Source organism: Podarcis cretensis (genome assembly GCF_951804945.1).
Source record: "Podarcis cretensis genome assembly, chromosome: 7".
Classification (NCBI taxonomy): domain Eukaryota; kingdom Metazoa; phylum Chordata; class Lepidosauria; order Squamata; family Lacertidae; genus Podarcis; species Podarcis cretensis.
In genome coordinates this window covers 80,313,632-80,334,453 of record NC_137176.1, presented here as the reverse complement: position 1 = coordinate 80,334,453, position 20,822 = coordinate 80,313,632, and the positions used below count along the sequence as shown (strand labels likewise).

The 20,822-nt window shown below is 43.1% G+C and overlaps 2 protein-coding genes across 3 annotated transcripts in view; one reads left to right on the top strand and one right to left on the bottom strand.

Moving 5' to 3' along the window:
* NSMCE2 (NSE2 (MMS21) homolog, SMC5-SMC6 complex SUMO ligase) overlaps nucleotides 1-12,222 on the bottom strand; it is a 209,935-nt gene extending 197,713 nt beyond the window's left edge. The window contains exons 1-2 of one of the 2 annotated variants that reach the window (XM_079984528.1): nucleotides 11,994-12,222; nucleotides 10,470-10,616 (exon numbers count right to left, since the gene is read on the bottom strand). In XM_079984528.1, the coding sequence (XP_079840654.1) occupies nucleotides 10,470-10,602 (133 nt within the window). In that variant the 5' untranslated portion in view covers nucleotides 10,603-10,616; nucleotides 11,994-12,222. The remainder of the gene's footprint in view (nucleotides 1-10,469; nucleotides 10,617-11,993) is intronic. The other variant, XM_079984529.1, reaches the window with a different exon arrangement.
* A 102-nt stretch (nucleotides 12,223-12,324) lies between these two features.
* Nucleotides 12,325-20,822, top strand: part of WASHC5 (WASH complex subunit 5) — a 45,414-nt gene continuing 36,916 nt past the window's right edge. The window contains exons 1-6 of the mRNA XM_079984173.1: nucleotides 12,325-12,616; nucleotides 13,843-14,139; nucleotides 15,336-15,481; nucleotides 17,267-17,351; nucleotides 17,616-17,716; nucleotides 19,169-19,358. Coding sequence (XP_079840299.1) covers nucleotides 13,954-14,139; nucleotides 15,336-15,481; nucleotides 17,267-17,351; nucleotides 17,616-17,716; nucleotides 19,169-19,358 — 708 coding nt within the window. The 5' untranslated portion in view covers nucleotides 12,325-12,616; nucleotides 13,843-13,953. The remainder of the gene's footprint in view (nucleotides 12,617-13,842; nucleotides 14,140-15,335; nucleotides 15,482-17,266; nucleotides 17,352-17,615; nucleotides 17,717-19,168; nucleotides 19,359-20,822) is intronic.

Genomic DNA, 20,822 nt, shown 5'->3' with positions numbered 1-20,822 from the left:
GTAGTCTGTTAAACATTAAAAAATTCCCTAAAGAGGGCTGCCTTCAGATGTCTTCTAAAAGTCTGGTAATTGTTCTTCTCTTTGACATCTGGTGGGAGGGCGTTCCACAGGGTGGGTGCCACTATCGAGAAGGCCCTCTGCCTGGTTCCCTGTAACTTGGCTTCTCACAGCAAGGGAACCGCCAGAAAGCCCTCGGCGCTGGACCTCAGTGTCCAGGCAGAACGATGGGGGTGGAGACGCTCCTTCAAGTACACTGGACCGAGGCCGTTGTGACACAAATCCCTCTCCAGTCTACACCCAAGCAAGCTAGAAGCAGTAATAAGAAATCAAGGACACATTCGAGTGAAGCAAAAATACTGAAGGGTTGTTCACAGTGCAGCTGGTGAGAAATGTGGCCTGGGAAGAGTCACAAGAATTCAGCTTGCCCATCCCTGGGCACAGATCAATGAGACATGGGAGATTTACAACCGAATCGCGGAATCAGAGTTGAAGGTACCACATGGGTCATATAGTCCAACCCCCTGAACTGCAGGAATCTATTGCCCAACGTGGGGCTCGAACCCAAGACCCTCAGCTTAAGAGTCTCGCGCTCTGCCGACTGAGCTGAGTCTCTTGATGTTTTGATTCTAAATGAAAAGAAGAAGCAAGAGTCCCCGATTTAGAGTGGGGATGAGTTGCACACATGCACGCCACTGTGCTAAACAGCTCTCTAAAGCTTCCACGAGATCTACAGCAGAAGAGATGCAGATGCTGTTTCATTTTCCATAACTAAAGCTAGTTTCAGATCTCTCGCCATACATTTGTCCTCTGCCTTTGTGAGGAAGTATACCTGCTCAGAGGCAATATGACTCTACAGAGACAAACAAGACGTCAGAGACAAACAAGATGGGCAGGGGGTCGATATGCTGCCCTGCTTGTAATAAGCTTGCCAGCTGGCCACTGTTTAGCGAGAAAGAGGTTCATGAATAACCATAGTTTAGAGGTCCTGGGCGCTAAGGAAGTCAGACTATCCTCCATCAGGACCAGGGCCTTCTCAGTGATGGCTCCGACCTGGTGGAATTGCTCTGTCCCATGAGACCAGGGCCCTGCAGGATTTAACCTCCTTCCGTCGGGCCTGTAAGACAAAGCTATTCCACCTGGCCTTTAATTTGTATTCACCCTGATCTTTTATTTCTCTTCTCTTCCCTCCCCCTCCCCTTTTATGAAGATCACCTGCTCTAAGACCCCACAGCTAATTCTTCCCTGGCCTCCTCGCTGGCCCAAGTAGGACCAATTCAGCCAGCTAGCCCTGGGGATTATCTAATACTTTTTTCCCTTAAATTGATTTCTGAATTTTGAATTGTATTGTTATTCATATTTTTAATACTGTATTTTATGCTGCTTTTACAATTAAGTGTTTTAAATTTGTTGTTAGCCGCCCTGAGCCTAGTTTTTGAGCCGGGAAGCGTGGGGTATAAATAAAAAAAAATTATTGTTATTATTAAGTTGCCCCACCAGTAGAAGCCAGTGCAAGGAGTTCTGATAGTTGCGGACAACCCTGGGAGCATAGAACGGAAGGCAGCAAACAAATTTAATACAGTGGTACCTCAGGTTACATACGCTTCAGGTTACATACGCTTCAGGTTACACACTCCGCTAACCCAGAAATAGTGCTTCAGGTTAAGAACTTTGCTTCAGGATGAGAACAGAAATCGGGCTCCGGCGGCACAGCAGCAGCAGGAGGCCCTATTAGCTAAAGTGATGCTTCAGGTTAAGAACAGTTTCAGGTTAAGTACAGACCTCCGGAACGAATTAAGTACTTAACCTGAGGTACCACTGTAAATGACAATAATAACTGTGCAGCAGGGCTTCCGCAACTCCTCTTTCTTCATGCGCCACCCACAAATCCGCTCTGGGGGGTCGGGACACCCCCAAAAACGGAATACCGGGGGCGGGGGACAGGCAGCAATCTTTCCAACAAGCAGAAACAGTTGTGCAGACAGAACAATTTTCAAAGCACAACATTGTTTTCCTCCCTTTGGGTCTGTTCCGTAGGCATCAACCTTTGCACAGACTGCTGCGGTTAAACATACTGGATTATGGCTGTGGGGCGGGGGGAGAGAGAGTGAGTGAGAGACCCTGGTATGCCTCCCCCCCCTTCTGGAAGGATTTACACAAAGGGCAGTGACTAACACAGGGAGGGCTAGAGAGGCGTAATATTTACATAAAGGAATCTCTCTTACTCCAGACCGAACACACACGTCAGCTGTGTTTTCATTTTTTCGCCAGTTAATTTGTTCCAGCTGGTTCGGCTTCTTAAATCTTGCTGATTGTCTTCCTCTTGGAAACTGGCGTGGTGGCAGGGTGGGTCGTTGCTATTAATTAGTCATTTTCACACAAAGTAAATATATTATTTATGTGTGTGTGTGTGTGTGTGTATAAGTAATATATATACAAACACATCACAGAGATACAGAGACACATACAAAGAGCGTAGTTGACTCAAAGCAAGGAGTGCAACAACACGGTTTTTGTCATTCCCCCTCACGCTATTATGAACAGAAGCATTTTCTTTTATTTCAATAGGCTTTGCACATGTTATTGTTTGGCTTGTTGGCTTGTTTGGCTTTAAAAAAAAATTGTTAATGGCTGCCGGTTCGGATTGTATTGTTTTTTAATCGCTGCGGCTTAATCAATTTATTTTTGTAAATTACTGTATTGTGTATCTTACTGCCCCAAATTCTCTAAGATCAGAAGGGTGCGAACTATCGTAAATAGTAATCCACAACAGCAACACCCCCCCAAAAAATATATATCAATGAAAGGAGTTTATTTAAGACAAGGGGGGGAGTTGTGTGACATATTTGCCACGGAAATGAACAAACGTTTTTCGTGTCACACAACTTTAATCCTTGCTAAGTATCTAAACTACAGAGCCTAGGGCTTGCTGATCAGAAGTCGGTGGTTTGAATCTCCGCGACGGGGTGAGCTCCCGTTGCTCGGTCCCTGCTGTTCGAAAGCACGTCAAACTGCAAGTAGATAAATAGGTACTGCTCCGGCGGGAAGGTAAACGGCATTTCCATGCGCTACTCTGGTTCACTGGAAGCGGCTTAGTCACGCTGGCCACATGACCCGGAAGCTGTCTGCGGACAAACGCCGGCTCACTCGGCCTATAGAGCGAGATGAGCGCTGCAACCTCAGAATCGTCTGCGACTGGACCTAACGGTCAGGGGTCCCTTTACCTTTACCTTTAAGGCCTCTATGTAAATGTTGTCGGATCCTGACTGAGACAACAGACTCTCTTTCCAAATTGACTGAATCAGCACCTCTGCAGCTTTAAGTGTGAATAATTCTCACTCCAAACAAACAAACATTTAAATCTATTTTCAAATGGGTTGTTAATAATACAACTGCCGTAGTGCACCTCCTCAGCAGGAACAACTCTGGCTCAGGCTGGGATCCTAAATACCACTTTACTGGGGAGTAAGCCAATGGATACAGTGGGACTTACTGCCAATTGTCCACAATATTTTATGAATCCTGAGCCACTCTCCCAGCTGAGACTCAATTGTACAGTGGTACCTCGGGTTACAGACGCTTCAGGTTACAGACGCTTCAGGTTACAGACTCTGCTAACCCAGAAATAGTACCTCACGTTAAGAACTTTGCTTCAGGATGAGAACAGAAATCGCAAAGTGGCGGCACGGCAGCAGCAGGAGGCTAAAGTGGTACCTCAGATTAAGAACAGTTTCAGGTTAAGAACAGGCCTCAGGAACGAATTAAGTTCTTAACACAAAGTACCACTGTACTTGCTTTTAACTGTTTTTTGCCAAGACCTTTAACGTTTTACTTCATACTGTTTTGTAAACTGCTTAAAGGCTTTCTTGCAATCAAGCGGGAGATGGTTTTTTAAAAAACAAAACTTAATAATGTCCCTTATGGGAAAAAAGAAAACAAAGCAGACTGCAGTATTAACATATTTAGGGTGACACTCTAGTCATGTTCTTGGAAATAAATCCTGTTGAACTCAGTAGAAATTCCTTCCGAGTCTAGGATTGTGAATGTGTGAGGCGTGCGGCCCTAAACAACCAAAACTTTTTATTTTATTTGGGGTGGGAGAAGTTTAAAATGGGGCTATTAGGTTCGTTTTCATTCTCTGGTGTCTAATTGTAAAAGGGTCTGAAACAGAAAATATTAAAGGCTCTGTTTCTAATAGCAAATAGTGGAGTTGCTTGCTTAAAAATAAAATTGGCTCGCACTTCGTATAGCTAAATGAAAAATGAAGGCTTTGACAATATGGAAATGCATTTGAATTTAAACTGGTTGATTAATCAATTAAGAAGCAGGTGACACATCAGTTCAACTGAAAACTACTAACTTGGGCACACAGTTCTAAAATAAAATGCTTAAATCCAGTGCTTTGCGCCTCCCCCCCCCGGAAAAGTAGGTGCCCATTACTGCCTCAAGTACCCCCTGAAAAAAAGCACTGCTTAAATTGTTAAATTTCAAAGTGACTTAGATTTTTCCGCGTCCATGGAGATTAACTTTGGCAAGGGCTCTGTCGCCCCCTTCTCCTTGTGCCCTCCATCTTTCCCAACTTCAGGGTCTTTTCCAGGGAGTCTTCTCTTCTCATGAGGTGGCCAAAGTATTGGCGCCTCAGCTTCAGGATCTGTCCTTCCAGTGAGCACTCAGGGCTGATTTCCTTCAGAATGGAGAGGTTTGATCTTCTTGCAGTCCATGGGACTCTCAAGAGTCTCCTCCAGCACCAGAATTCAAAAGCATCAATTCTTCGGCCTTCTTTATGGTCCTGCTCTCACTTCCATACATCACTACTGGGAAAACCATGGTTTTAATTATTCGGACCTTTGTTGGGAAGGTGATGTCTCTTCTTTTTAAGATGCTGTCTAGGTTTGTCATTGCTTTTCTCCCAAGAAGCAAGCGTCTTTTAATTTTGTGGCTGCTGTCACCATCTGCAGTGATCATGGAGCCCAAGAAAGTAAAATCTCTCACTGCCTCCATTTCTTCCCCTTCTATTTGCCAGGAGGTGATGGGACCAGTGATTTGATGTTGAGCTTCAGACCATATTTTGCGCTCTTCTCTTTCACCCTCATTAAAAGGTCCTTTAATTCCTCCTCACTTTCTGCCATCAAGTTTGTGTCATCTGCATATCTGAGGTTGTTGATATTTCTTCCAGCAATCTTAATTCCGGCTAGGGATTCATCCAGCCCTTTCTTTACCTCCTCTCAAAACGCAGATACAGTAATTTTAAAGAAAAAAAGAGTATCTGCCCCACAGCTTCTTTACCTTGCCTCAAAATGTACAGAAACTTTTATTAGACTCTTATTAATTTGGTTGACCAAATTAATGGAGTACGCGGAGACGGACAAGTTGACTAGGCAGATAAGAGATCAAACAAAACAAAAATTTAAAGAAGATTGGAACATAGTCAAACGATATTTGAAAGGCTATCACGGGGAAATTTAAATTTTGACTGGTTTAGAATAACTTCTGTAAGAAAAAATACTAAAATATAGTGGAAAAACAGGAAATCAAACTCATAGACGTGCTAAGAGAGGCATTCAAATAAGTAAAACATAGGACCCAAGTAAGAAGGGGAGGGAAGTCAAGTATAAAAGGAGTGCGAATGAATCAAGCGATTAAGCACAAATTTTTGTTTACGTTTTCTTTATTATTATTTAGAAATACATGTTTAGCCACAGGAGAACTGAGATGTTATAATGTGATTCTATGAATGTAAATTAAAAGAAACCAATACGTAAAGATGATTTGCAAAAAAGAAAGGAACTTTTATTATCCATTCATATTTATCGATTTGCAGCATTTCTTTCCTGCCCTTTACTCAAAAAGGCTCTGAAAAGTGGTTTCCGTTCTAAGATGGTCCCCTCTTCTCAGACTCACATTATTAGTGGAGTAGATGAGTGGAAAAGGATGCCAAAATACGTCACATCAGGCAAAAACCGCCCCTTTGGTTTCAGATAGTACATGGAAAGGAGAGTCTAAAATGCCCGGGAGACCAGGGTGGATAAAAATCAAATTTTTTTAATTAATTTATTTTTAAAAATCAGTTTTTTAAAAAATTTAAATCAGATTTTAAAAATAAAATGCTTTTGGAGGAAAAAATCTTTCTAAAGATACTTTTCTATTTAAGTTACATTATAGTCAAAAGGCTATTCCATCAGGAAATAAGGATTTGTTTTAAATTTTTCATGTCTAAGTTTTGTTTTTGTTTTTTTTTAAATGCTTAACCACATCAGTTAACAAACATGGAAACATAGGCTACAATGTTATTGTTTTCGTTAAATAAATTGTTTAAATTGTTATGAAGGAAATGATCGTCTTTCTCCTTCCAATAAAAAGTACAGCAGAAAAGTTGTCCAAATATAAACAGTTAACTTATTAAACCTCACAATAATTTCATAATTATCTGTCTGTGTATTTCTAATAGTGTAACCAAACCAGTCATTTTTGATACAACTGTAAAAAGTACTCTGAAAATTTTTTATTCCAAAAATGAAACCTTCATCTGGTTGTAAATATTAAGATTATACCAGCAAGAATGAGTTTTTCTGTTAAAAAAGAAAGAAAAAGATTTAAATCAAGTCTTACCGACTAGTGATATAAATCATGATTTAAACCGTGATTTAAAACGATTTGATTTAAATCAAATCAACCTGGCAGGAGACTAATTTTCACTGCCCTATGATGGCTCATTTAGCAGAAGTAACTCTAAAAGTTTATACAGTCGTACCTCGGAAGTTGAATAGAATCTGTTCCAGAAGTCCGTTCGACTTCCAAAACACAGCTTCCGATTGACTGCAGGAAGCTCCTGCAGCCAATCGGAAGCCGCGGAAGCCCTGTCAGATGTTCGGCTTCCGAAAGAATGTTCAAAAACTGGAACACTCACTTCCGGTTTTCGATCATTCGGGAACCAGAACATTTAACTCCCAAGGCATTCGGGAGCCAAGGTCCTTTATTCTGACCAACCCCTGTGACTTTTCAGCAGTCGGACTCACCTCTGCCTCTTGGCCTCCCTCCTCCTACTCTCCTGCTTCAGCTTCTGCCTCTGATTCCAGACTTCTCTCTGCCACACACTCTCCCCGCTCACGAAGCCCTGTGACCTCTTCAGCTTCCAACACCTCCTCCTCCCCATCTTCTTCCTCTGACCATCGCCATCCCACCACCAATGCCCAGGCTCCAAATCTTGTTCCCTTGGGGTCTCCCCAGCTGGTTCCTCCCACCATTTCTCCATGTCCAACCAGACCACAGCATAAGCCAAGCACAAGTCAATAAAGGGCACGTTCCAGCCAGGCAAAAATGCTCAAGAAAGTGTTAGGATCGTCCTACTTGCATGTAGGACCCTGGCAGAGACACACGCCTGACGGACATATTCTCTCCCTCCTGGTCTGTCGTTCGGGAGCTTCTAAAGCCTTCTCCAGCCCAAACATCCCAGCGACTGATACCAAGTGGCAATAGCACGCTTAGGAACAGCAGAGTGTTCGCAGTTTGCGTAAGAGAACTCAGTAGCACAGCATTTTGGCTAATCTACTTTATTTACATATAATACACTCGGAGCATTCTGACTTAGCTCCTTTCTCTTACTCATCAGACAGCAAAGAGAAAGAAACAAAGGACAATAGTCCCACAGCACGGAACACAGTAAGATAAACATCCTGTCTTCGTCACTTCCCACACTGAGAAATGAAAACATACGCCATCATGTGATGGAAAACAATCCCATGACTGCCAACACAGAGCAAGAATCCTAACCGGAAGACATGAATCAAAGTCCGTGACCGGGGGAAAGGCTTGGAGGCCTGCATTCGGGCCCAACTTGAGGTTGGGCTACACTACGAGTTTCCCACAAGCATAATATCCCTCTCCTGCTGTTGTTCCCCAAGAACTCTGACCCTGGGGTTAACATCCAGCCAACTCGACCAAAGCCCATTGATGGCATTGCCCTCCATGAATTTATCTAAACCCGTCTTGCAAAACCACCTTTGGCTTGTGCGGCAATCAAACTGTCCCAGTACATTGCATATTAGGGAAACTGTGTACACTGGTACCTTGGTTCTCAAACGCCTCTATGCTTTAACAACTTGGAACCCAAACACTGCAAACCCAGAAGTAACTGTTCCATTCTGCGAACTTTTTTTGGAAGCAGAATGTGCTCCATAAGAGTGTTACACTTCCGATTTGACTGCCACGCTTCCATTTTGAGTGTTATGCTGAGGTCTGTCAGTTTTTGCTATTTATTTTGAGTTTTTGTTTTTGCGGCTCTTTTAGTTTTGTTTTTGTGACTGTGTGGAACCCAGTTCAGCTACTAATAGATTGATTGTGTGACTGCAGTACATTGTTTATTGCTTTCATTTTATGGATCATTGGTCTTGTTAGTAAAATTCATGTTAAATGCTGTTTTAAGGGTTGTTTTTAAAAGTCTGGAACCGATTCATCCATTTTGCATTACTTTCTATGGGAAAGTGCACCTTGGTTTTGGAACAGACTTCCGGAACAGATTATGTTTGAGAACCAAGATACCACTGAAGGATGTTTTCATGCCCTGGCAAACCCTCCCTGGGCAGGTCCCCAAAACCTCCATAGACAGTCTCCCCTATCCATCTGGGGGTCCACTGACAGCTAGTCAAAAGCACACAAGCCTAATCTGAACACACAGTGACAGTCAGTTCTGTGCACCCAGCATTCTGACTTTTCAATGCAAGTGGGCATCTTCCTACACAATGACTAACCCTTAGAAGCTTAAATACCCATGCCCAGTGAGAAACAGTTATTTTGAACATAGAAACACCAGGGAGAGCTACATCAGAAGGAAGGCTGGGCAATATATTGATACAGTGGTGCCTCACAAGACGAAATTAATCCGTTCCGCGAGTCTCTTCGTCTAGCGGTTTTTTCGTCTTGCGAAGCAAGCCCATTGACGGCTTAGCAGATTAGCGCTATTAGCGCTATTAGTGGCTTTTAGCGGCTTTTCGGCTTATCGGATAAGCAGATAAGCGGCTTAGTGGCTTAGAAAAAGGGGGGAGGGGGGAAAAACCCGCAGGAACTCGCAAGACATTTTCGTCTTGCAAAGCAAGCCCATAGGAAATTTGTTTTGCGAAGCACCTCCAAAACGGAAAACCCTTTCGTCTAGCGGGTTTTCCGTCTTGCGAGGCATTCGTCTAGCGGGGCACCACTGTATATCATCCAAAACCAGTTTGAAGTCCATATGGCAATTATCGGTTTCATAATTTTTTCACCTGGCAATATATCATGAATCATGGTGTGTGTTTGGGCTGGGCGATATATTGTCGAAAACCGATCTGAAGTCCTTATCACGATATTGGTTTCATAATTTTTGACTTGGCAATATACCGCAAATCATGATGCATGTATGCTATGCAAAAACCGCAATGTGGGGAAAACTGTGACGCCAGCCAATGCCTCTACAAAGCTGCATCCTTTTTTCAGACATCATGATATATTGCAATGTTTAGCTGGTGGTGTATAGCGCAATATTGAAAACCCGGTATCGCCCAGCCTTAATCAGAACTGAGCTTGCATTTTGCAGCACAAAAGAAGCCACATTCCTGATCACATTTCTGTCTGGTTCTGATTTGTCATTCAAAATGCAATTCACAATGGAGGGGGGAGAATTTACGTGTCAGGAAAGAACACTTATCTGAAGTGCACTTTAACAAAGCTAAACAGCTACTGCTGTTTGGAGGCACCGAACGTTTATCCAGGGCCCCATTTGCATTCTAACACTCAAGTAAATATCTGAGAGGTGGTTTAGTGAGTGAGAGCAGGTAGCGGAAGTTATAGGTCTGGATAGGCACCCCATGATTGTAATTGACCGATACCGTTTACGAAACCACACGCTTGTTAAACTGTAATAAATAAACAGAAGTTTATGTTCCAATTTAACCCTGACTTGACTCGGTATTGTACCAGGTAGGGCCTGGGTGGTGGCAGCAATAAATAAAGTGCTGGCACAAGGATCAATAGACAGTGAAATGTCTGGGGACCCTGTGTGATCGCCACATTCCTTTCCTGCAACTTGAAGCCACTGGTCCGGTCCTACCCTCCAGCGGAGAAGAAAACAAACTTGCCCATCTTCCCTATGAGACCCCTTCAGATATTTGAAGATGGCTTTCTTATCTCCTCTCAGTCTCCTCTTTTCCAGGCTAAACAGCTCCTTCAACCGCTCCTCATAAGGCTTAGTTTCCAGACCTTTGACCATCTTGGTCGCCCTCCTGTGCACATGTTATAGATTGTCAACATCCTTCTTAAATTGTGGTGCCCAGAACTGGACACAGTATTCCAGATTTAGTCTGACCAAGGTGGAATATAATAATAATACTAATAATTTTATTATTTATACACCGCCCACCTGGCTGGGTTTCTTCTTTAAAGAAAATAAAGCAACAGCACAAATAATAGCCACTCCAAAAACACAAAACAAACCCACAACTCACTTTTACTTTCCACAAGGTCCAGAGCAACTGTTGTAGCAATGTCCATTCCGGTACTTATGGTGGACTGGCAGGTTTTCAGAGATGAAAGGCAGGCATCCACAGCGCTGAAGGAGACCACAGAGCGCCCAGACATCGTGGAAGTGTTTCCTGAAAAAATATAACGTATGTTTTTACATTTCTGACACTGTGCCACTGTGCAATGCACATTCATGCACACATTTTCCCGTCTCTCAGAAGGCAGGGGTGCCTAGTCAATCTCATTTATATTTGGTCTAATTTGAGACAAACAAACTCTCATCTCATCCGCAACACAAAGAAACCTCTCACTTTCGCCATCTTTCCTATTTGTCAGTTGAAAATCCCTGTTCACAACAATATGCCGTGCAGAACTGTATAGAATAGCCCACAACCTTGAATTTCTATCCGTATTCCGCAAATTAAAAAATAATAATTTTATACTATACTATCCTCAATATTTGAAGTTTAGGGGCCAAATGGCTTCTTAAACCAAGGCTGCAGTTGCCAAAACGCTATGTCTAATTGCCATTTTGTGGCAAGAGGATTCTCAAATCGTATTTTTCATGGACTGAAAAATAAAAATGTCGTTGATCTGGCTAGTTCAGACGACAACCTTGAGCTAGGTTAAAATCTGAAAACCTAAAGAAGCAATCTTGATCTGTGGACAGTCCACATAAATATTGGCCTATTCTGACCTCTTTTTCTTAACTGTGCTCAGGCTGCACAGTTCTAAAAATCATTTTGGGGTGTGTGTGTGTGTATATATATATATATATATATATATATGTATGTGTGTATATGTATATGTATATATATATGTGTGTGTGTGTATATATATATTCATATATAATACATAAATTTCTACAGTGCTGATTACATGCAGTTAGAAGTATTGTAAAAAGAAGGCCAGCTTCCCCAATAAATACATAAAAGGAGAATCTCTGTGAAGCAAAAACAGCAACAAAACAAAACCACCCTAGATTCAATCCTGCCTTCAGGGCCTAAACTCAGAACTGTGATTCCAATGGTCTAGAATCCAAGCAGCAAAGCAGCAACAAACATGAATGCGCATGGAAACTTGTGGAAAAGTTGTGCAGGCCGACAAAACAACAAATAAATAAATTCCTCCCCGCCCTCCAGCCCCTTCAAACTACTACCTACAACTTGTTGCCACGCATTTAGGATCTATAGGGGGAAGAGGGTCAAGAAGACTCCTGAAGGCCAGCCTGCGCTCCCACAGCTTCTGCCGGACTGCAAGCTCCTAGGGGCAGGGAACTTAATAATAATAATAATAATAACATTTATTTTTATACCCCGCCCACATGGCTGGGTTTCCCCAGCCACTTACAGCATATCTAAGAACAATATAATATCATAGAATAGCATCACCACAATAAAAATAATAGTACAAAAATTGCACTGCGCAAAAGCACCTCTGTGCTTTTGGAAGGCACGTTCCCACCCCTCTCTCTTTATACTTAATAATAATAATAAATGTCTTTATACCTTATTTAATAAGTTTTAAAAGAGAGCGATAACCAATGACTGGAGATACACACCCACTCCGCTCCCTTGACTCTCTCCTCCCCTTTAGTTCCTGAGAAAGAGGAGGCGGGCAGGATGCATCCTCCGCCCACTTTTTTTTTCCCCTTTTCCTTTTTTGCAGTTGCCTTGCGGAGATCCCTATTTTCTATTCTTATTTTTTTTTCTTAATTTATTCTTATTTTTGCATCCCTCGCCCGACCCCCCCCCCCGCTTGCCTGGCGCCTGTATCCCCGGGGTTGTGGGTGTGGGGAGAGGTGGGGCAGCGGCGGGAAACGCGCGTCTCATCATCAGCCGGCGCCTGTTCACATGACCCGGGAAACCCTCATGTGATGCGAGGCGGGGAGGAAGGCTCAGCCCAGCGCTTTGCAACACAGACGGCTACAAGCTGCAAGCTCCTTTCCTTGCCCCCTCGCGTTTCCGGGATCCTGCTCCTCTCTCCCTTTTCGCCCCAAGGGCTGGTCGACCCGGGTCGTTGCTGCTGCTTGCGAAAGACCTGCTGGGCTCTGCAAAATAACGGGGCTGCAGAAGAAGAAGAAGAAGAGCCGCCGCTTCCTCCCTTTGCAAAGATCCCAGCTGCAAGCCGAGTAAGTGCAGGGGCCCCCGGGGGTAAACAATGGTTGTCTGCGGGGGGGGGGGTAACGAGGCTCTAATTATAGGGGTGTTGCCCCCGCGACCACTCTCCCTTTCTCTGCTGCTGCTGCCTCTGCAAAGGCTCCCGTGTTTGGAACAAGAAACCCGGGGGCAGCTTCTCCCAAAAGCATTGCCGCCTATTGCAAATGCAGGCTTTGCAAGTTCTCCCCTTCCAAAAACAAACCAACACACAAAATCGGCTGTAAAATCATGGAATAGGTGGTATGGCTGTTCTGCCTTTTTATTAAAAAAAAATATATTATTTTTTTTTTTGTATTTTAAATTTTTATTAAAAAATTTTCATGAAAAACTCCAGTCATATCAATTTACACATCACATATTTTAGCTTATTGGACCTCCCTCAACTTCTCTGACAATCATTCGTAATTCGAATCCTATCTTCACATTCCTTAATTTTAATATTGCCATTAAACACTATATTTCTGACCTTATTTGCTTACTAACAATATTCCTTGTATTTTCACAAAGCTTCTTTAAAGCACACTAGCGTTGTACAGTCCTCACAAACAGTTTTCAAATACTCCGTAAATTTTCCCCAGTCCTCAAAATTATATTATTTGTATGCCGCCCATCTGACTGGGTTGAGCCAGCCACTGTGGGCGGCTCCCAGCGGAATAGTAAAAACACGGCAAAACGTCAGACCTTAGACACTTCCTAAACAGGGCTGCCTTCAGATGAAGGCAGCAGGCAAACCTCCCTGAGGAGAGCATTCCAAAAGTGGGGAGCCACCACAGAAAAGGCCCTTTCTCATGTTGCTGCTCTCTGGACCTCTCATGAAAGGGGCACGCAAAGAAAGGCCTCAGAGGATGGTTGCAGGGTCCAGGTCAGTTTATACGAGGAGAGGCAGACCTTGAGGTATTGTGGTCCTGAGCCATTTAAGGCTTTATGGGTCAAAAGCAGCACTTTGGGTCAAAAGCAGCACTATGGGTCAAAAGCAGCACTTTCCAATTTCAAACATTTTTTACTGTCAGAAAGTTCTTCCTGATATTTAGTCGATTCTGTAACTTCCTTTCTTGTAACTTGAAGCCATGGGTTCGAGTCCTCCCTTCCAGAGCAGGAGAAATTATGTGTGTGCATGCATGTGGAATGGGAACACATCATAAACTGAGAAATGATGAATATGCAATGTCAAATACATTCGGTGGTTGATGTTTTTCAGGTACTTTAATGGAGCTCTCAGCAATGCATCTTCCTTCAGATATCTTAAAAGAGTGAAAGTACAAACTTGGGTTGAAAAGATACTTTTGGAAGAATCATACTATTCTTCGCCATGGTGGACTTCCTAGCGGAAAATAATCACTGCGGGCAGGCCATTCTCAGAATTGTCTCTTGTGGAAATGCTATCATTGCTGAACTGTTGAGACTCTCCGAGTTCGTTCCGGGTGTTTTCCGACTCAGAAACAAGGCTGATCAGCAGAAATATGGCGATATTATATTTGATTTCAGCTATTTCAAGGTAAGAAATACCTTTCTCGCCCTGATCTGGCCACAGTGATCCATGCGACGGTCACCTCCAGGCTTGATTATTGTAACTCGCTCTACGTGGGGCTGCCCTTGAAGCTGACCCAGAAACTCCAGCGGGTGCAGAATGCCACAGCAAGGCTCCTTACGGGGTCCTTGCCATGGGATCACATTCATCCAGTGCTTTACCAACTGCACTGGCTCCCAGTGGAGTACAGGGTCAGGTTTAAGGTGCTGGTTTTAGGACCCACGTACCTACAGGACCGCCTCCCCTGGTATGCCCCACGGAGGACCTTAAGGTCTACAAATGACAACGCTTTGGAGGTCCCAAGTTCAAGGTGGTTAGATTGGTCTCAACTAGGGCCAGGGCCTTTTCAGTACTGGCCCCGACTTGGTGGAATGCTCTGTCACAAGAGACTAGGGTCCTGCGGGACTTAACGTCTTTCTGCAGGGCCTGCAAGACAGAGCTGTTCTGCCTGGCCTTTTGTTTGGACTCAGTCTGACCCTTATGTTTCCCTCCCCTTATGGTTTTGATCTATGGGCTACTTTTAAAATGAGGCTGCATTTTAAATTGTATTTTAACCTATATTTTAATTTGGGGTTTTTTCCTTTTCCCTGTTATATTTTTATTGTAATTTTACTGGTGTTAGCCGCCCTGAGCCCGGCTCTGGCCAGGTAGGGTGGGGTATAAATAAAATTTATTATTATTATTATTAAGAAATTTTGCTTTGCTGGAGCATTATTTAAACTCTCCTTTCTGTTCTTTAAAGTGATTAAAACTGATTAAATTATGTACGCCCCACAGATCTGAAAGACTGCCTCTTTTCCTACAGACTCTCCCAGGAGAGGGCGTTATCTGTTGACAACCCTAACTTGTTGGATTCCCTCCCCATAGAGCTGTATCTGGTATCTTCAGTTATGCAACTTTCCTCATATGCTGATATTGCATCTTTTTAACCTGGCTTTCGACACCGAAGTATTTTTTAGCATCCACCCTAGTTGTGATTCTAATTTGTTTTGAATGTTGTGTTTTTATTGCCATAACCTGCCCTGGAACTTTCTGGTGAAGTGTGCATAATAAAACTTACTGTTACAGTAATTCACATCAAGTGCACATTGATATTTGGCAAATAATAAGGTGGTCCTTTCTTTATGCCATATTTCATCAAAATGATTGTTTCTTCATCGCAGGGACCTGAGCTGTGGGAAGGGAAGTTGGAAGCCAAACCTGACCTCCAGGATCTAGACGACGAATTTCGTGAGAACAACATAGAAATCTTGACAAGATTCTATCTGGCTTTCCAAAGCGTTCATAAATATATCGTTGACTTAAACAGGTGGGTAATTGTGGCCGAAAACCTGTGATCTCTTCCCCCTCCCCCCTGAAACTTTGATTCTATTTTTTTCTTACTTTTTAAGCTTGTGTGGCTTCAGCAACTGGCAATATAAAATCACAAGAAAATTAGATTATAGAAATGTGTAATTATAGCGTCGGAAGCGACGCTGAGAATCATTTGTAGCAGTTAATTCAAAACAGACAATGAACAATGGCACGGTTTTTTTAAAAGGGAAGAGGCATCAGCATTACATTAACAGCTGAGGAGAACATGACATTTTCAAATACTTTTGAAAAAGCTAAGAGGGATGTAGAGGGGGGAGTTGGGGCCCACAACTGAAAAGACCCTGCTGCTTGGTGCTGCCAATCTTATTTCACAAGTTGATGGTATTTTGGGCATAATCTCTAAAGACAATGTCAGTGGACCGTAAGCCCTGTGCAAGCTACTGAAGAGGTGGGTTTAGCCACAGCTAAATGTTAATAAGAGACAATGGCTGTGAATCTTAGCTTATTTGCATATACTGGAGGCATCAGCAAGGCTTCACCAAAAAATGCGCTTGCATTCTGTGGTGGGCTTTGCTCAAAATGGTGCCCATTGATTTCTACAGGGCAAAGCAAATGGGCTGGTGTCTAGAATGCTGTGTTTGTGCATGCAGACATGCAAAACATGCCCTGAACTTGGTATCATTGCCTGACTTGACATATAACGATAGCCCTTGTTGCATTCCTTTTATAATGTCTCCTGGGATTTTATGTTTAAAGTTTTAGAATATATGAGTTGTGGAGACACTTTTAATACAAGGCGTCAAAGAAATATATATACTGACCAGTCAGCTAAGTTGATACAGTGGTACCTCAGGTTACATACCCTTCAGGTTACAGACCCTTCAGGTTACACACTCCGCTAACCCAGAAATAGTGCTTCAGGTTAAGAACTTTGCTTCAGGATGAGAACAGAAATCGTGCTCCGGTGGTGCAATGGCAGCAGGAGGCCCCATTAGCTAAAGTGGTGCTTCAGGTTAAGAACAGTTTCAGGTTAAGTACAGACCTCCGGAACGAATTAAGTACTTAACCTGAGATACCTCTGTACTAAATAACGTCCTGACCGAGAACTGTAAAATAACTGAAGTAACAAGACAAGGCTGCCCATTGTCACCTTTGTTGTTTATAATAGTTTTTAGAAGTATTGTCTTAAAGAATAAGATGTAATCAAGATATTAAAGAGTGGGACAGGGACAATATAAATTTAAAAGCATTTGCAGACAACGTGGTGATGTCTGTGGAAGAACCAACAGATCCACTCCCGAAAGTATTACAAGAGATAAAAAAAATTGGTGTTGGTCTTAAGACCCTGCTCCCTACTCTTGACACTGAGTAGTCCCATCTCCAGTAAGGAAGCCGAATGGTCCTTAAAGGGGCTGCTTGTACAAATACATCACAAAAGCTGAAGGAAATGCAGGTTGAGTTCACCTCACCATGGCAGGTTGTGAATGTATTCCTCAGCTTCAAGCTTGCTATCCATCTTTTGCTACGCTGCTTGACCCAGCTATAGAAACCATTCTGTCCTAGCTGTCTCCCAGCGAGACTCCTTATTCTTAGGGGAAACAACCTTACCTAAGAATGGCCCTGTTGGGTTAGGCCAAAGGCTACTCTGTTCTCACAGTGGCCAACCAGATGCACGCTCCCTTTTTGTGATTCCCAACAACTGGTGTTCAGAAGGAGATCTGTTGCAGCTGGTAAGCCATTAATGACTGAAGCTTATTCTTGATTTTTATGCTGTTCCTAGATATCTGGATGACCTCAATGAAGGAATTTACATCCAGCAAACCATAGAAACGGTGCTGCTGAATGAGGATGGCAAACAGCTGCTGGTAAGCACTCCGGCTTCTGTGCAATAATAGACTCGCCTGCTCCGCAGTTCTGTGCAGACTTGCCTGGGCAAAAAACAAGAGATTGGATTATCGTGTTAATTCAGTTGAAGTGATTTGCTGGATCGGCCTGGCTGTGGAATCACCTAAGCAGTTTACTAATAATGAATGAATTGAATCTGCTAGGCAGCACTGTTTTTGGCCTTTGAAACTATTGATGTCAATGAGCACAATATTGTTATTTCCCCCCCCCCCCCCGCACTGTAGTGTGAAGCCCTTTATCTGTATGGCGTCATGTTGCTCGTCATCGATCAGAAAATTGAAGGGGAGGTGCGAGAGAGAATGCTGGTTTCCTACTATAGATACAGGTATTCTGAACGTTGTTGACCATTCTTGATTCTGGCTAGCATTTCCCAGAAAGATAGCAAGGTGAACTTCTGCTGGGAATCACATGCCTCAGTGGAATAGTGCCTGCTTTGTGTTTAGAAGGTCCCAGTTACAATGGGAACATCAGCAGCCACCTTATATGGAGTTAGGGTTGTCGGGCACACAAACTGCAGAGCGTGATGACATCCTACATTTCTTTCTATATAAGAAGATATTGTGCCAACGCCTTAAGGAGATTATGCATAAATCAGCTGTCATAATTAAGAGGTTATCAAAACTAACAAGTTTAAAATTGAGGATTTTAGGAAGCTAGGAAAAATAAGAAGCAGTTGGGGAACAGAAAACTCAATCTTTATTTTTAAAAAGCCTGGTAGAGATGGATGCCCTTAATTATCCACCTTGAAACAGAATGGGAGGAATCCAGGCACACCTACCTGAAAAGGAAATTCCAGAGACTGGGTGTCACTGCTGAGAAGGCCCTGTCCCATATGCCCGCCAACCCTTATTTATGTATTTATTTGTTTTTTTCGAACAATTTTTATCCTGAGGTAACAAATCAGTTGCAGCCCATTTTTATCCTCGCAACAGCCCTGTGAGGTAGGTTAGGCTAAGAGATAGTGACTGGTCCAAAATCCCCCAGTAAGCTTCATGGCTAAGTGAAGATTTGAACCTGGTTCTTGCAGATCCTAGTCCAGCGCTTATACCCATCTCACACACACGTGGATTCTGGTTGGGTGTGGAACAGACCCTTCAAAATATCTCTACAAGTATCCTAGGAAACCCAAAGTGAAGCAAGATTTGAACTTGAGATTCGTTAGCTCACATTTTAATCTATATTATTATGATTATTTTGCAATATTTATCCGTCACACCTTGTCCAAGAGAACTCAAGGTGATTGACAACCAACACAAAACAAAATGTATCGGCCACCAATAAAAATGTATACAATATAAAGAGATTTAAAAGAGAGCCAGTATGGTGGTGTAATTAAGAGTGTTAGACTAGAACGCAGGGGCAGCTCACCCCTTTTTGCCACCTGAGGCAATCCAGGAATTGCCATGCTCAACTAGGACCTAGGAGACGAGTTCGAATCCCCACCCAGCCAGCCATGAAGCTTGCTGGTTGACCCTGGGCCAATAGCTCTCTCTCTCTCTCTCTCTCAGCCTAACTTACTCCACAGGGTCGTTGTGAAGATGAAACAAGGATGGCATCATCAGCCACGTATGCCGCTTTGGAAACACATAAAATGTAAACAATAAGACCAGCTAGAGCACACCTGATGTACTGCTTCTAAGGATTTGACCTCTCAAAGCTGAATTCATTTGAGATGGCTTCAGTGTGCCTTGCTTGCAAGAGTCGTCCTCTGTCCCTTTTTCGTGTTTCTTCCTCTGTTCTTGCTCCCGAAGCTCCTTTTTCTCTCTCTGCCTACCAGCGCTGCCCGTTCTGCTGATTCCAACATGGACGACATTTGTAAACTGCTCCGGAGCACGGGGTATTCGAGTCAGCCTGGAGCGAAGAGGCCTGCAAACTATCCAGAGAGCTACTTCAGCAGGGTACCCATAAACGAAACCTTCATCAGCATGGTCATTGGCCGGCTGAGGTCGGATGATATATACAACCAGGTGAGTCTCAGCGGGCTGGGAAAGACCTCAAGTTGCAATGCCTTCTTTACTTTATCATTGCAATGTTCAAGCACTACTTAAGTACAGGTATTCAACACATTCACCAAATAGTCTGGTAAGCACAGAAGCTTCCATAGAACTACAGCCTTGTTCTCTCCAAGGCTCAGTTTTCCTAACAGCACAGTAGACCCTTAAAAAGTGATAAGCACAATCTCCGCAAAACCGTACACCACCTACAGAGTGACCTTTTCCTCTTTGGTATTTCGCTGCCTACCACCAAAATGCTTTGACAGTCATAGTGATTCCCAGTCCACACTTCCTTCTATTTTACATAAAAATAAATATTTACAAGCAAAATGACACAGGAATAAATAAACTCGAGTAAACAATTTTTCTTGAATAATACAAAAGGGGGCGGGACTTTTCTCTTTATTCCTGTTTCCCGAAGATGAAGCAAACTCCCATTTGATGAAATAAATAGCTCTTTCCCATGCACACCCATGATTTAAATACTTCTGGGCAGCCATTCCCCACATCCACACTGTAGAAAACACTCTGTCAAGAGAAGGACCATAGGAGAAGCCATTAGTTCACTTACAGGAAAGTAATTTGCTTCAAAGCTGTAAATGACCAGAACCCCCTTATACAGGGTTAGCCCCATGTAATTATGCAAGGAGAATGTATTAAATAGAGGCAGGGGAGGGAGCCATTATTTACTTGTTGCATTTGCATCCTGCCTTTTCCTCAGAGGTGTTCATTTAACCCCAACAATCCTGTGAGGTTGGTTAGGCTGAGAGGCAGTGACTGACCCAAGATTGGCCTGTGAGCGTCATGTGACTGAGTGGGGATTCGAACCCGGACCTCCCAGGTCCTAGTCCGACACTCTAGGCACTGCATCTCACTGATTCTCAGTGCCCCTCTAGGCCTAACTTAACACTGGTAATAGCAATTTTATTATTTATACCCCAGCCACTCTGCGCAGCTTCCAACACACATAAAAATATGATAAAAAAGCAAAGACCTGATGAAGAGAGCACAGCAGAGGTTATATTTTCTGAGAATCCTCCGGAAAAACATTTTTATCATTGTACTGTGGAGAGTGAATTAACTTATGGTCTGTGTGTATGGTTTGGGAGCTGCACGGCCAGGGAAAAAACAATGCTGTCCAGGGTTGTAAAGACTGCAGAGAGAATAATTGGGTGCACTCTTCCCACCTTAGATCAAATCTATGCTTCCAGGTGCCATAAGAAAGCTGCAGAGATAGTGCAGGATAGTGCGCACCCCGGAAATTATCTCTTTCAGCTTCTGCCTTCTGGAAGAAGGTACAGGGTTATAAAGACCAGGACTAGCCACCTGAGAAACAGTTTCTACCCAAATGCAATTCTGGTTCTAAACGCAGTATAAGGAGTCTCTATAGTACGTTGTATTTTAAAATGGGGTTTCAGAGTTTTTAGGGATTTTTGA